At 41.9% G+C, this 14,677-nt stretch overlaps 1 protein-coding gene across 1 annotated transcript; it reads left to right on the plus strand.

Moving 5' to 3' along the window:
* The first annotated feature begins 316 nt into the window (after window positions 1–316).
* On the plus strand, window positions 317–14,229 carry lemd3 (LEM domain containing 3). Its single transcript, XM_036577559.1, has 13 exons — window positions 317–1,688; window positions 4,365–4,405; window positions 4,816–4,885; window positions 6,709–6,785; window positions 7,048–7,127; window positions 7,290–7,435; window positions 7,626–7,727; window positions 7,836–7,938; window positions 8,779–8,957; window positions 9,049–9,130; window positions 11,122–11,227; window positions 11,398–11,476; window positions 11,601–14,229. The coding sequence occupies exons 1-13, from the start codon at window positions 317–319 to the stop codon at window positions 11,762–11,764; spliced, it is 2,601 nt and encodes an 866-aa protein (XP_036433452.1). The 3' UTR covers window positions 11,765–14,229.
* Window positions 14,230–14,677: the final 448 nt, after the last annotated feature.

Raw genomic sequence — 14,677 nt, forward strand, 5'->3', positions numbered from 1 at the left:
AAAAACTTTTTTATAAAAACGTGTTAAACTAAAGATGCGTATCGGTTGAAATATTTTTAATTTAAAATGTTATTGTGCTTCATATTGTCCTTGTACGATATTCGCCTACATTTCACTACTCTCTTTAAAACAGTGAAAATGTGCCAGGATCATGACCTAACACTATTTCTCCTGAAATAACTGTGATTTTACGGATAAAACATTAGCCATTGAAGTCTGAGTGTTTTGACTCCGCTGAACTTTTTTTCCTCTCCAACTTCACTGGCTGCTCTTGCGTCACTTCCTGCAGCGCTCTCTGTGTGAGTTCGGTGCGAAGATGGCGGCGGCGCAGCTAACGGACGAGGAGCTTTTCTCCGAGTTAAAACGCTTGGGATTCACACCGGGTCCGGTCACGGAGAACACCCGGCCTGTGTACTTGAAAAAGCTGAAAAAACTACGCGAGGAGCAGCAGCAGCGGTCCAGGGGAGCCAAGGGACGCAGCAGTGGCGGCGGTGGTAGCAGCATTAGCATCAACAACAACAACAGCGGTGGCGGCGGCGGCGGTAACGGCCACCCAGCGGCGGGAGCCGCGGCTGTGCGCGCCAGGCCGGCCGGCGGCCGCCAGCTTCTGAACGCAAAGCGTCCGGACAGGGCCGGAAAGTTTGTATTGGGCTTCAGCTCGGACGAGTCGGACGCAGAACTGCCTCAGCACAAAGCAGGCCTGAACCACAGCGGCTCTAGGAGAGACCGAGGCTCCGGGCTGGGGCTGCAGTCGCTAAGGCCTCCACAAGAAAGCGGCGCTGGAGTCAGTGCGAGCGGCCCCAGCAAGTCGCCTGTTGGGCTTTTGGAGGGTCGGAGAAGCGGCCTCGGGTCGTCCCCGTGGTGGGCAGACCGGGGTAAGGCGAGCTTAGGGGGCTCCAGCCTGGCGGGGGATAGGGATTACGTTGAGCTGAGGAAGGAAAACAACTTTGAAGAAGAGACTTTCGAGAGGAGCAGCCGGGCTTTAAACGGGAACAGGGCGCCTTACTCGCTCAATAGCAGCAAGCTAGCAGGGGATTACTCAGACACGGACGAAGAGGAGGAGGAGGAGGAGGAGTTGGAGGAGCGTGAACGCCAACGCGAACGTCGTCTGCTGTCCAGGCGAAGCTTATCGAAAGCCTCCCCGTCTCCGTCCAAAAGTGGCAGGGAACCGGAGGAGGAGGAAGAGGAGGAAGGAAGCCCGAGGAGAAGGAGCACGGAGCGCGATGAACTAGGCGCGTCCGACCTGAACCGCATCTATACGAATACCTTTCGCTTCAGCTCTGGCGTAATGGGTGAGAATGGCGGGGACATGGGTAGCAGCAGCAGCCCCAAGAACCACGTAGACGGCGGAGAGGGCGCAGCCGCCGGCGGTAGTAGCACGTTTAGCCTCGGCCTCAGACCCCGGTTCTCCTCCTCCTATAACAGCCTCTCTACGACCTATCGACCCAACCACTCAAACCATACCGGCTCGAACCACAGCTACGGTCAGGCCGGCACTAAACGCAAGCAGCCGGCCCCCGAGGATGAGCTCCTGGAGCAGTTTCGGAGAGAGGAGGTGTCAGGCACCGGCGGCTTCAGTGCACATTATCTGTCCATGTTCCTCCTGACCGCTGCCTGCCTCTTCTTCGTGCTTCTCGGTCTCATGTACCTGAGAATGCGGGGCTCCGGCTCCACGGAGGGAGTCGTTAGTAAGTATCCTGGGTTCGTCTATAATTCGTTGTCAAGACAGCCGTATGTGTGAACAGTCAGTTTAGAAACTCATCTTTCTGATCTGGAGCATGCTAAGAAGTTGAGAATCCAAGTATCAGTTAACTCGTTGAAAGAGTCCGATTTTCTAGAGCCATATTAAGCTTAAGCTTACACTAGACTGAATTTCCCAGGCATGGATTTATACTAGTGTTGGACTAAATTGTGGTGCATTTGGTGAAGCACATTTGGAAATTGTTTTTAGTGCAGGTTCTAGTTTAGGTTTAGGCTTAGTCTCGGTCTGGGAAACTGGCTCTTTATGGTGGAACATCACTGGCAGTGCAGTTTAATCCAAGACTACACAAAATCTATGTATATAAATAAAACCACGTTGCTTGCTTTGAGTTAAAAGGGTTATGATACCTTTTAATTTTGTTGGATTTATGTCCACTGCTTCATTCAGATTTATATATTTGCTGATTCGGCATCCTATAAAATAGGTTCTGTAATTGTTGCTGAGGACCTTGAGGTTTGAGGTTCAGACTGCTTTTAAGGCATGTTTATGAGTCAGGGTCTGTAACTTGTTTTGTACTTCTGCATAAGTTTATCATGTAGATCCATGCATGGTGTTTTAAATGAGTGACCTCATCTCATTCAGACCAAAATGTGGAAAAATGAAATTGCTGAAATTGTTTATGACTAAAAATGACATGGCATATTCCTTAAGATCCTTCAAATGGCTGCGTTTACTATCTCAGTCATACGTGTCAGACGCATGCGTTACCACTTGTCACCCTGAGGTGTTCGCACCTTCAGACAGGAAACAGAATATGCCACTTTTGCCCAGTTGAGGGGGGTGGGGGGGGGTGGCATTAACATCCAAACAGGAGTGATACACCCTTGAAGGCACTGGAATGTGTGTGTTCCACCTCTTGTCTGCTTGTCTGTATGACTCGGTCTCATTGTAGGCGCTCCGTGTTCACCTACCACAGTGCTGCAGTAATGAAAAGTTTGAAAGAAGCAAAATGAGTCAGTTACTCAGTGTAGTGTAATTGTGTGCTATCAACCCTGCTTGATCTCTGAGCATACCAGACTTATTCTTTATGGGTTGGATATGTGCTTTTTCTCACCATTAAATAACTGTGTTTGCTGTGTACTTCACTTCAGGACAGTTCTGTGGCTACACAGGCAAAAAAAACGTTCTTTCTATTAGTGTGTGATGCCGTTCTCTGCATCATGAAGCTAGGTTGCCTGCAGTTAGACTGGACAATAACAGTCTTTAGCTTTGCTGGCATACGACACTACCTTGCAGCTGATGGCCAGAGAATTTACATTCAAGTTCAGTTGTACCGTGTAGCAGGTAATGTCTTCTCAGTTGTATTCTTAATGTGAAAGATAGTAGTAGACTACTTATCACACCACTGTGATTAGCTGGAGGCAAATTGGACAGTTGAATTGTCCAAAGTTTCAGTTTTTGATAAAGTAGCCCGTGTTTTCTGTCTGGTTTCACCATGGCAGAAGGACCCAGTGGGTGTATTACGAAAGCCTGAGCGTGTGGTGTGCCCATGGAGGCTCTCTGGGAGGGAGCTTTGAGTGAAGAGCGAGTGGCAGACATCTAGGTCACAGACGAGCTAAAGCGGCCTAATTGTTCGTCTCTCAAGGGACCTGGGAAGCCTACGGCCAAAGCTAGAGTGATTGACTCTGCTGGCTGGCAGCCTGACAGTGTCCAGCGGCACTTACATTAGGTTGCTGTATGGTGTCCTTATTAATAGTAGGGCCTGACTAATATGAATTTTTATGGCCAGAGTCAACTTTAAGAGGCTTAAAAACTCACTGTTTATTGATATAGTGACTAAAAAAGTCGCTAATTGTTGGATATTTTTGCCAAAACTGCAGATTGTCAATACTGGCCAACTGATATATGGGTCACGTCCTAATTATTAGATGTGGCTTTGTTTAGGGATGCACTGATCCCACTTTTTCCTCTCTTAGTACTTATTCCATGACACCCAAGGTCAGGATAGTCGTCGATATGAAATACTGATCCAATACCAATGCTAATTTCCTGATGCCTTCCTATTTTTAAGATTATTTTATTTCAATTAAAGGAAGAAGTCAGACTGTGTGATGCGTAAGCGAGTGCTCAGCTCTCCAGAATTCTTTTTGTCATGAGTGTTGCAAAATCCCTTTCAGAAATGCTCCAACTAGTGTTACAATATTTCAGAAGGACTAACTGAAGCGCTCTGATTAGGCTTTTGTTAGGCTCATGTGGTTGTTCACCTTTCAAGGAACACACTGATACTGTACAAGTACTTTATATGCTTTCATCAACAAAAACGTCTTCAGTTTACCATCCCTCAGTGTCCTGTTTCCTGTCTGACCCCATCCATGGTTCAGTGAGCTAGTGCGTCCAACTGAGACACAAGGGAGATCTGGCTGCGCTAATTCTTGGATGTTAAGAGGGGTGAAGCTTAGTATGTTCCCTTGCAGACGGTAGTGCAAGGATGAGACACTCAAATGCTCACAACCGCTGCATCTGTCTGCCCTCAACAGTCATAACTGGGAAATGCAGTCCTACATTTGCTAAAATGTAATTTTCTCACTAGACTTACCTGACTTTAAAATGCTTATAGTGGTTGCTGCTCTAATAGCATTCATTCTGCTTTTTTCTTTTGCAGTCAAGAGCCACCCATTTGGTGCAGAGTTTGACAGTTCGTATGTAAGTAAATACTTGTGACCTCTTTATTTTCTTCATAAAAGACTTATTAATCTCTCATTCGTTAAATAACATTTTAATTCAATGTTAATTTAAAAAAGATAAGGATCTAGTACATTTTAAATTAAAATTATTAGAACCTAAATATGTTATATTTGAGATCAAGAATTGAATATCCATGTATTCTCTGTTCTCCTACACTTGTACAAAGAAAGAAAAGTTTGGTCCAAGTCAGATTGCTTACTTTTTTTTCTTCTCTTTCAAATGTTTGTATGCTGGTGTGGGTAGCATATTTTTAATTGTGAAAGGCTCAACACATCAGGTTAGCACTGAAAGAGGATTGTAGTAAAACTGGCTGAGTCACTGTAAATATGTTGCCGTCTGAAACTGTGCTCTTTTTTTTTTCCTTCTAGACCGACAGAGAAAGAGATCTCATCCTCAGCCTTCTACTTCATCTGCATGATCATCTGGCTGATATTGCAGGTGACTGCATATTATGAAGTGTAGCCTAACAGTGATAGCTGATTTAGAAATTTATCTTAACATTATGCTTACTGTTATGACAATAGCAATGTTTCATTTGTGTCAATTATAAAGAGCTGGGAGTTGGAGCTTAAAACTGTTCTTAAATTTTGGCCCAAACCCAAAATTCTAGGGCTATATTTCTGTCTTCTGTCATGAATATGCAGATAAATAAAGTATCAATATGAAGTAATATAGTAGAATAATCAGCAGTCCAAAATAAATTTCTGTTTATTTGTTAAATTGCTTTAACAAATGTATTTGTGATAATTGTTTTGAACAGCATCTCAAACCTATTAATTTTTTTAGCCTGGTAAACGTTCCATGCTGTGTTGTTACACTGTGTGGTGCTGATATAGTGAGATGGGAGCCTTCAGCTGTTTAGTACTAAAACTTTTTTCTGCACATTAAACATATAATACAAGTGTTTTTGGCCAAACAAATCAAGCATTCTCTTGGCTGCATTAAGCTGAACATTCCTGAATCTGTTCACGGCTTGTGTCCCATTTTCTAACAAGAGTGGTCCTCGGTGCTGAGTGAGTGACTCCAGCATGCTAGGTTAATAGCTGCTTTAACATAATGAAAGTAGTGAAGACTAAAGTAAGGACTTAAAAGCAGGAGGCGGGTTGTGAAAACTCAAATGTGAAATTTGAGCCCGACACACATTTGAGATGACGTTAATAATGATACAGATATAGCACTCTCAGTAGAGCTTGAAACATTTGTCTGAACCAGACGTGCCTCGACTGCTCATGTCTGGTTCTGTCAGATGTTTCAGGCTCTACTGGGAGTTCTGTACCTGTATTGGTATCACACTACAATACTAACATTTAGTTTCAGCATTACTGATGGGTTAAAGAACAGTATAAAATGCTTAAAATCACATGTAATAGTAAGTAATGTCATATCTTGTGACTGTATCTGCAGATTTGCTTTTTGTCTGGTTACCTTTTACACGATTGGGTGAGGCTCTGTTGGCACCTGGCATTAATATAAAGTGTGCATCATTAGTGTACAACACAAAGTAGAGGTGTGAATGGGGTCTCTTGTGTCTCGGAGATGCATTATCGTCCGATCACATTCTGATCATACCAGATGGTCAGGAAAGCATATGAACATGACATTTTTAGTATGAATGTTAAAGTGTCTCAATCAGCCCAGCAGCACTGAAGGACCGTCTAATCAACTGTCTCATCGCAGCAAAAACGAAAAGAGCTGCGTTTTTTCTTTTTTTTTTCCTCTCTTCTTTGTTTATATGTTGATCATAATCCATTTGATCTAAACATTTGTAATAGTTTATAAATAACATGAACAAGGATTCATGGCACATTTTTGACCGAAAACAAATACAGCGAGGGACTGACAGAGAACATGTGCAGAGCACCTTTCTACAAGTAACGAAAATCAGTCGGAAGTGGTAGTGGAATTGGCAGGTGTAAGCAGCTGTAGATCCCGCTGTCTACTTATGATTAGATCTCTGAGGTCAATTGTTAATGCCAGGTATGAACAGGGCCTAAGATTTGCTCTAGGAAATCAAAACAAGCTGTTTCGGGTTTGGCATAGCACAGAGTACCAGCACTCAGGAAGCATGGGCTAATAAATTTAATGAAGGAAAATTTTAATATTATGTGATACTACAAAACTGTAGTGCTTTTGAATTTTATTTTATGAATCTCCCAGCACTAGAATTGTAGTAGGTTTATGTAAATGCAGTTTGTTACATTGTGAGCAATAAAACATGTAATTGAATGTCATTTTCAATAGCATTTTGACTTCTCTTTTAGGGGAACATGACTGCAAAGACCTAAACCAGCCACTGAACAGAAGTATCTCCTTCTCTGAGGCCGCTGAGTATCTGAAGGTACGTTAAGGTTTGCACAAATAGTGTAAGGCTGCATTTTGACATGCCGCTAATGGCTATTTTCCCTCCTTCCTGTTAAGTGTCTTTTAAATAATCTGGGTAAATCTAAATGAGCTGTCTCTTTTGAATTAAACGTGTTTTTTTCACATCTGTTTCAGTCCAGCTCTTAGTTATTCTGTGTTTGGTAAAGTTTATTGCTTGATCTGTGAGATTGGATTTGATTATATATTTTACGTACATATTGTCCTATTGTTCTGTGCAGCTACGAAATAAAGACTATGAGGATTGGGTACAGATATCTCTGGAGTGGATCATTAAAACTGGAGAAATTGTTGGCATAAGGTAAGCTGAACATTCAGGCTATTGTAACAGTTTTTAATTATGTTTTATAAAGCTTATGGTACTTTGAAATACAGTTATTTCTAATAAATATGGTGCATGTCTTGTTGCACTTGGGGCCCAACCATGTAAACATTTTGTCTCTTAATTCTTGGTGGTTTGCAGGTTGATTGCAGCTGACCCTGCACAGGCAGTGGAGGAAGTGTCAGATATCTCCCGTCTGGAGTCCACCCACCCACGCATGTCCTTCATCTGCCGCTTCCGACGAGCCTTCTTCACTGTGATCTACAGAGTGCTCCTCTTCCTCGCTGGTTGGTCTCAGCGTTTCAGCTTTTACTTGTACACTGATTTTAGCCTAAGTTCATGATTAAATTTAGGATTTGCATGCTGATTCCGATCAGTGTAAAAGGGAAGCAGCACTCAGTTTTTAGGCTGCTGCTACAAAAATACAGCCTTGTTATGTTCAGTTTGTCATCCTATGCTTTCTCTCTGTTCTTGAAGGCATTGGTGTTGTCTGGGCCTTGCTGTATTACATGAAGTACCGCTGGAGGAGGGAGGAGGAGGAGACCAGACAGATGTATGACATGGTGGAGAGGATCATAGGTATGGAGACCAGTTCAGTCTTTTGCCCTTTTGTCCTGCATAAATGACCTTCAGAATGACTTTTGTGGAATCTGATGCCCATTTAAAAGCTTACTTCTGTGTGTGCAGATGTGCTGAGGAGCCATAACGAGGCATGCCAGGAGAATAAGGACTTGCAGCCATACCTGCCCATTCCTCATGTGCGAGACTCACTTGTGCAGCCACAGGACAGGTCTGAATCCATTGTACCCACTAACAAATTCTGTTAGAGCCTTCAAAGCTGTCCCTTTTGTCATGCAAAGTGTACACTCATACAAAAAGCAACAAATTCCACATATTGATTACAATACAGTCATCAGTAATTAGTGATAAATCAGTAAGTGGTTCCAGCTCAAGGGGACAGCCCTAAGAAGACGGATGAGTCTGACTGGATTTTTGCTTACTTGTTTAGCAGCGATGATGCTGAAGTAAATTCTCGTCAGTTTAGCTGGTTTACTGAATGGAGAGTATAAGTATTTAAAGTTTGTTCATTTCCTCTTGCTAGCATAGTGGTCTAAGGTCAAGCTCCATTGAGAGAGAAGTAATTTTAACAGGCAGACAAATTTTATTCAGGATTAATGCATTGGTGAGAAATTTTAGTGTTTTACACTAAATTCATATAGATGTTATAGGAATTAGCGCAACCAATTCGCTAGTCTGCTATCTGTTTATTGCCATCTTTCAGTGGCAGGTAAATGAGTGGCTGAGGGATGCACTTCTTTGCCCGAATGCTGTTGCACTTATTAAATGCTGTTTACCAGTTTATGTTTTACTAGCTTATCTTGCTTAAGTTTTTCAGAGAAAATGGGGAAACTTGTTAAAGTGTAGAGGGGAGTGGGGACGAGAAACAAAAGATGACAAAGCTTCTACATACTAAGCGACAAACAGATAACAATATAACGAATGTATACTAGAGTATTCAAATTACGAGGGCCAACTACCTATAAACACTGTCTGCTTTCTCATTGGAACCTGTTATGATCATGTTGGTGAAGATCTAAACGATCAGTGTTGTTTTGTGTGTAAATGGTAGGAAGAAGATGAAGAAAGTGTGGGACAGAGCTGTGTCCTTTCTCTCAGCCAATGAGTCTCGCATCAGGACAGAAACACAGAGGATCGGGGGAGCTGACTTCCTTGTCTGGAGGTGGCTCCAGCCCTCCATGTCCTGTGACAAGTTGTGCAGTATGCCCTCCAAAGTATGGCAGGGTAAAGGTAAGAGTCCCTGTGACGTTCTGTGGCTATCGTGTAACTGATTCCCAAGGCACCACGCTCAACATACTGTTGTTGCCGTCTTGCTTTTCAGCATTCCCATTGGATCGGAGGAATTCGCCACCAAACAGTTTAACGCCATGTCTGAAGATTCGCAACATGTTTGATCCTGTAATGTAAGTTCTTCAAGTACCTGCTCTGGTTAAGATTTGTCATAAGAATGTTTTCTGGGGAACTTTCACCTGTTATTCACTAGAGTGTTTAGTGTGTTTTAACCCCGATTTGCCCCTTTTGAAAGTTGTGACTTTCCAGGTTGGAAACTCCATCGAATGTGATTGAAACTGGTAGAGTGAGAGGATAAACAAGTCAGTATTTAGCTTTCCAGTGTAGCTCTAGAGTGATGGTAGGCCTTTGATTGGACCTGTCTGAAAATGTTCATGAGTCCTGTAGCATGAGATGTTCTGCAAGGTAACTAATCAAGCATTACATGCAATATCCAGTGGGAGCTAGAAGAGGGAGAGTAAGGCTAAGAAATGTATGCTGTTTGTGCAGCGGACTGCAGAGATAGAGGAGCTGCATGTTGAACACTGGTAAACGCGCAGGTGCCTTTATGTTAATAATGTGTGGACCAGAACTTCACTCTTAAAAATTAGGGTTCTTCAAGCATTCTTTAGTAAAGACAATGAGTCTATATAGAAACTAAGAAGAACTATTTGCATGTTTAAGTGGTTTTTTGCATTGTAAAATGGTTCCTCAGATTGATGGAGAATGTGCTGTATATGGTTCTATATAGAACTCTTTTCAAAAAAGTTCTATATAGAACCAATTGAAACACGTTCTCCATCAAAGAACCCTTTAAGCATGCTGTTGGTTCTATGTAGAGCTATTGTCTTTACTCTTGCTGTAAAACAATGATATCTGTGTTTCTCAAAACGTTCACCATGTTGTTTTAGCTTGCTTTTTGTGTGTGTGTAAAAACACAAACAAGTCTGGTCCAATTTTAGCTTTGGTTGTATCAAGTCACAGTATCAGGATTTGGGAGTTTGAGTGCTCTCCGTGACCAAACAAATATTTATTTATTTAATTTTTTTTTTTTATTTTGCATAGTGGTCTAGTACAATGGTTCTCAAACTGGTTGTCAGGGCTTTCCAGACAGTCCATATTTTGCTCCAACCTAACTAGCAATGCATAGTCATGGGGGTGCCAGGGTCTAGAAAGACTGATGTTAAGTGTGATATCCATTTTTGAAATCTGTTATGATTAGGGGTTCATTGATACCAATACTGGTATCGGGTCTCGGCTTGATACCGTGCTCATTTACTTGTACTTCCTAAAAATGCACCAATACTAACATCTGATACCATCTGATACCCTGTGACATAAGCCTAGCGCACACTGCTTGATAGTGAACAAATAATTTAAGCGGGCAGTGAAGTCTGCTCACACAGCAAAGTGTACGTGACGCTATGATGGTCGGACATAAAGTTGTTGGTCACTTGAAACATTTACGCCTTGGCAAATTACTGCCAGACAAACACTGTGCAATTTTAGCCTGTTTATAAGCACACATGAACACAATCACAACCACTTCCCCAATACAGTGGAGACACACTGGCTAAACGGAAGCCGGGAAAGTTGACATTTGTGGTACCAAAGTCTGTATATGCCAGTTTTTCTCAGAACGAGACAGATGAGATACATGAGAACAAAACTATGAAACATACTTTATTTACAGCTGCACAGAAATACTGCAGTGCTGCTCAGTCAAGGGTAACCATCGTAACGTAGCTAACAAATGTACTTTATTTAAAAACACCTAGATTTTATCAGCTTAACTGTTAAAAATTACACTCATTTACACTAACAACTACTAAGTAGGTCACTCAGTATGGTATCGGTATTCTTAAGTACTAAAAAATGAACTGATACTCGGTCTGAAAAATGGTATTGATGCATCCCTAGTTAGGGTTTTATAAGTGGGGTAATGTATGCCCAGCTTTAAATGAGTTGAGAAATGTAGGCACTAAAGTACACAGCAGTTCTGGTCCATGACTGTTTCATTGTGTGAACATGTTTGAGATGCTTGTGTAAACATATACATTTGACAGGCCAGTTAAAGCTCTGGACCCAGATGTTTTCTCACCACTCAGTCTTCTGTTTTGAACAGGGAGGTGGGGGAAAACTGGCATCTTGCCATACATGAAGCCATTCTGGAGAAATGCAGTGACAATGATGGAATTGTCCACATTGCTGTTGATAAGAACTCAAGAGAGGTGAGTTTTCTCAGTTTGTTGTTACTCTAATGGCTTCTGTTCACTGCTGCATCAAAATGTAAAGGCAAAGCAGTTAGACAAGCAAAAAGCAACATTCACCCTAGAATATAAGTCCGCAAATGGGTGTTAATGGGTGAAAATTCTTATCTCTCTCTCTTTTGTTCCCATAGGGCTGTGTTTACGTGAAGTGCCTTTCAGCGGAGCATGCTGGGAAAGCTTTTAAGGCGCTTCATGGCTCTTGGTTTGATGGTAAATGCATTCTGTAATTGTAATAGAAGGAGGGGTTGTGAACCAGCATTGCAGTGTACAAATGACCATATGCTTAAAACTGCTGCAGGGCTTTACTGAATACTTGACTTGTTGCTTTTTCCAGGGAAGCTGGTGACAGTAAAGTACCTGCGTCTGGACCGTTACCACCAGCGTTTCCCGCAGGCCCTGGGCTGCAACACACCCCTCAAGGCCTCCAGCTCCAGCATGAACACAATGGCCCGTCTGCATCAGCGCTCCAGCACATCCAGCTCCCTGGGCTTCTCCTGAGGGCCACACGAACAGTTTCTCACCTCCACCACCTCCTCTTACACTCTCTCCTTTCCTCTTTCTTCCACCCTCTCTTTTTCTCTCTTGGGGAGGCTCCCCTGTCCTGGGCCTTCTCTTCAACAAGAATCGTGCTCAGGAGCTCTCTCCTCATTATGGGCTGGAGGAGTCAACAGCACTCACGGAAAGGTTTGAGCCTACCTGTGAGCTTCATCTTTGAGATCAAGCCAAAGAGGAGAAATGTGCGTACTGGAGCGATACCGGTGGTGGACATATGTGGAATTATCAGAGCTTTGCTAAGAAGAGCTGGTTGTTCATATCTCTCCTCTCCAACTTTGGTGCAGTGGACACAATATATATCTTGTTTTTTTTTTCATTTACTTTTCTTTTTTGTTTACAGACTGTCTATATGGATTAAACAAGGAAACAAAATGGCTTCCAATTTATTCTAATGTTCAGATTTGAGGAAATAAATGAGAGCAGGAACTGCTGCTGAGGTTCTGCTCTCCTCCCTCCGCTTTTTCTGCAACTTATTCCCCTCCTTAGTTAAAAGGAGTTCTGTCGGGCTATACATAGCTGCATGTGCTGGTTAAAGTATCCCTATATTTAAGCTTTGAATTGTATCATATAATGGATGTTTATTTCCCTGAAGATGTGTTAGCTGATGTACTCCCTTCTTTTCTTTTTTTCCTTTGTTGTTTTTGTAGTTTTTAGTCCAAAAACAATGGCATGCACACACTCTGGAAGGGGTGCTGTAAATATTTTGTTGAACGGTGGTGGTTGAAATCATCTGTATAAAACTGCAAATTGTCATAAGCTCGAATTCGTTTCTTGCCAGCATAGTTACACCAATTTCATTTGAGTTTAGAGCTCCCTCTGTAGTTTACTGCTTGATTCCTTCCCTTCATGCAGTCCGCCTCAATCTTCCCAGCTTGATCGTATTTTCAGTATATTCTAATGTATTATTATTTTCTTTATTTTGAAAGTTACGCCTTTTCATTATGACTGGTGCAGTTTGTGTTGACTTTGCTTCCTCATCCACCGGTAACCACAGCCCACCAAAGTGATAACTTCATGTCTGAAGCTGCCCAGTTTATCTAGATGTTCTGTTTAGAGACCTTCTTATGTGCATAGTTATGCTTGTGGCAGGGCTACGTCTTGTCTCAAGGTCAGATAAGCCATGCGGTTCTTCATGTGTTGAGCTGTATTCACAAACAGAAAGCATGTCATGTTACAATTGTATCTTTTCAGGTCATGAGACAGGTTAATAAAGTGTAATTGCATATTCTGAGGTAATACAATTTTTTTAGAGTTAATTCGTATTAGAAATAAACTTTGTCCCTAAGTAAACACCAAGGGCCAGATTGACTTAATCGTGTAGCATATGCAAAAGTTCTGACAACTTGGCAGCATTAGTGCTGGCAGAGAATGGCAGCAAACTCTTTGACCAATCCCTGCCAGTGGTGTTGCTAAGTGGGTTTAGTAAATCTGCCCCTTCATTCGCTGTTATTGCTGCTCTGTGTGAGCTTTGTTTATATGGGAAATGCAGTGCAGGTGAATACGGGGTGGAATATTTGCAGCGGGATGTACAAACGATGCACATGTAGTCAAAACAAACAAAAAAAACAGGTGCACTCTTCTCTGCAGCAAATAACCTAATCGTGCCTTAATTTTGTGCTGTTTTATTGACTGGCACTGCATTTGTTGGGAATGTATTCACAATTTTTAAAATGGTCCAAAATGACTGTAATCGCTTAAGAGCAGATTATAGTTGATCCTCTATTAATCCTCCTAAATATTTTGTGTTTTAATGACATGAGATTTGAGTCCTCATGTCTAGCTAAACGTACACGCATGATTTTAATTAATAAAAATCACTCCTTAGCTGACAATGAACCCCCTTTATCCTTGATTCATTTATCTTTTTATTTTGGAGTGGGGGTTCAGGGGTGACCTTTATGTCCAACCTCTCAGAGCTGGTGTTGTGTGAGATATTAAAAACACTAAATGTTCAAAGAAACCAGGTTCTTGCACACATCGTTGTAATCTTCCTTTGTTTCTGTAGCCTGGCATTTCCCGTTCTCTCTCTTTCTGTCTCTCTGTTTTTTTTTTTAAAATATATATATTTTTGTTCCTTTTTTCCTGCAGTCTGTAAAGAGAGTGAATGTAAAGTTGGATTGGTGTGGCACGCCTCCAAAGTGTCACCTGACTTGCATCTGCATTCTTGATGTTTATTTTTTCCTCTCTGATGTATCTTATGTAAACACTGTACATTTATAACTGTAAAATGTAATATTATGCAGCGGCAGTCTCAATACATTGTATGGTTTTGACCAATATCCCTGACCTGCAAGCCAGAGGGGAAGGTGTACAATAATCCAGGCTTTTTAAAGCTTCAGATGTTTTAATGTAATTTGTCACTTGTCTTGTTAAACTGCTCTAATTAAAGGTTTATTAGGGGTTTTTAATTTGAAGAGTGGTGTGTCATAATTTTAAATCCTCAAATACATAAAATGTTCTCAGAGAGGCACACTTAACTTACTGACCAGTAAAATCTAGAGCATACCATGACCATCAGTAGGTCCATAAAAACAGTCTGAACTAACTAATGTTAATATGGGGAGAACATTGTCAGAGGTCTTCAGATCTGAGTGCTGAGTCCAGTTTCTGGTCCTCTATTTTGTATTCGTTAGTTGATAATGAAACTTGATATACACGATTGGCCACCTATTGTCATACCTACCAGTGACTGCAAATTCAGTACTGGAAATTGATTAAAGGTCTTGATTTGATGAACTCTGTTTTAAATTCTTCCAACAATCAAGAGTTTCTGGTTTTTGGGGTTTGGTCAGTTTGGTCAGCTGAACCTGGAGATCATGAAACACAGAGTGTTTCAAGGCCAGAGCACACTGACCA

The sequence above is a fragment of the Colossoma macropomum genome, unplaced genomic scaffold, assembly GCF_904425465.1.
Source record: "Colossoma macropomum unplaced genomic scaffold, Colossoma_macropomum, whole genome shotgun sequence".
Lineage (NCBI taxonomy): Eukaryota > Metazoa > Chordata > Actinopteri > Characiformes > Serrasalmidae > Colossoma > Colossoma macropomum.

Coding starts and splice junctions, on each gene's coding strand:
- lemd3 (XM_036577559.1), top strand. CDS start 317: ATGGCGGCGGCGCAGCTAACGGACGAGGAGCTTTTCTCCGAGTTAAAA. Junction 4,886..6,708: donor TCATCTGGCTGATATTGCAG/GTGACTGCATAT, acceptor CTTCTCTTTTAG/GGGAACATGACTGCAAAGAC. Junction 11,228..11,397: donor TTGATAAGAACTCAAGAGAG/GTGAGTTTTCTC, acceptor TTGTTCCCATAG/GGCTGTGTTTACGTGAAGTG.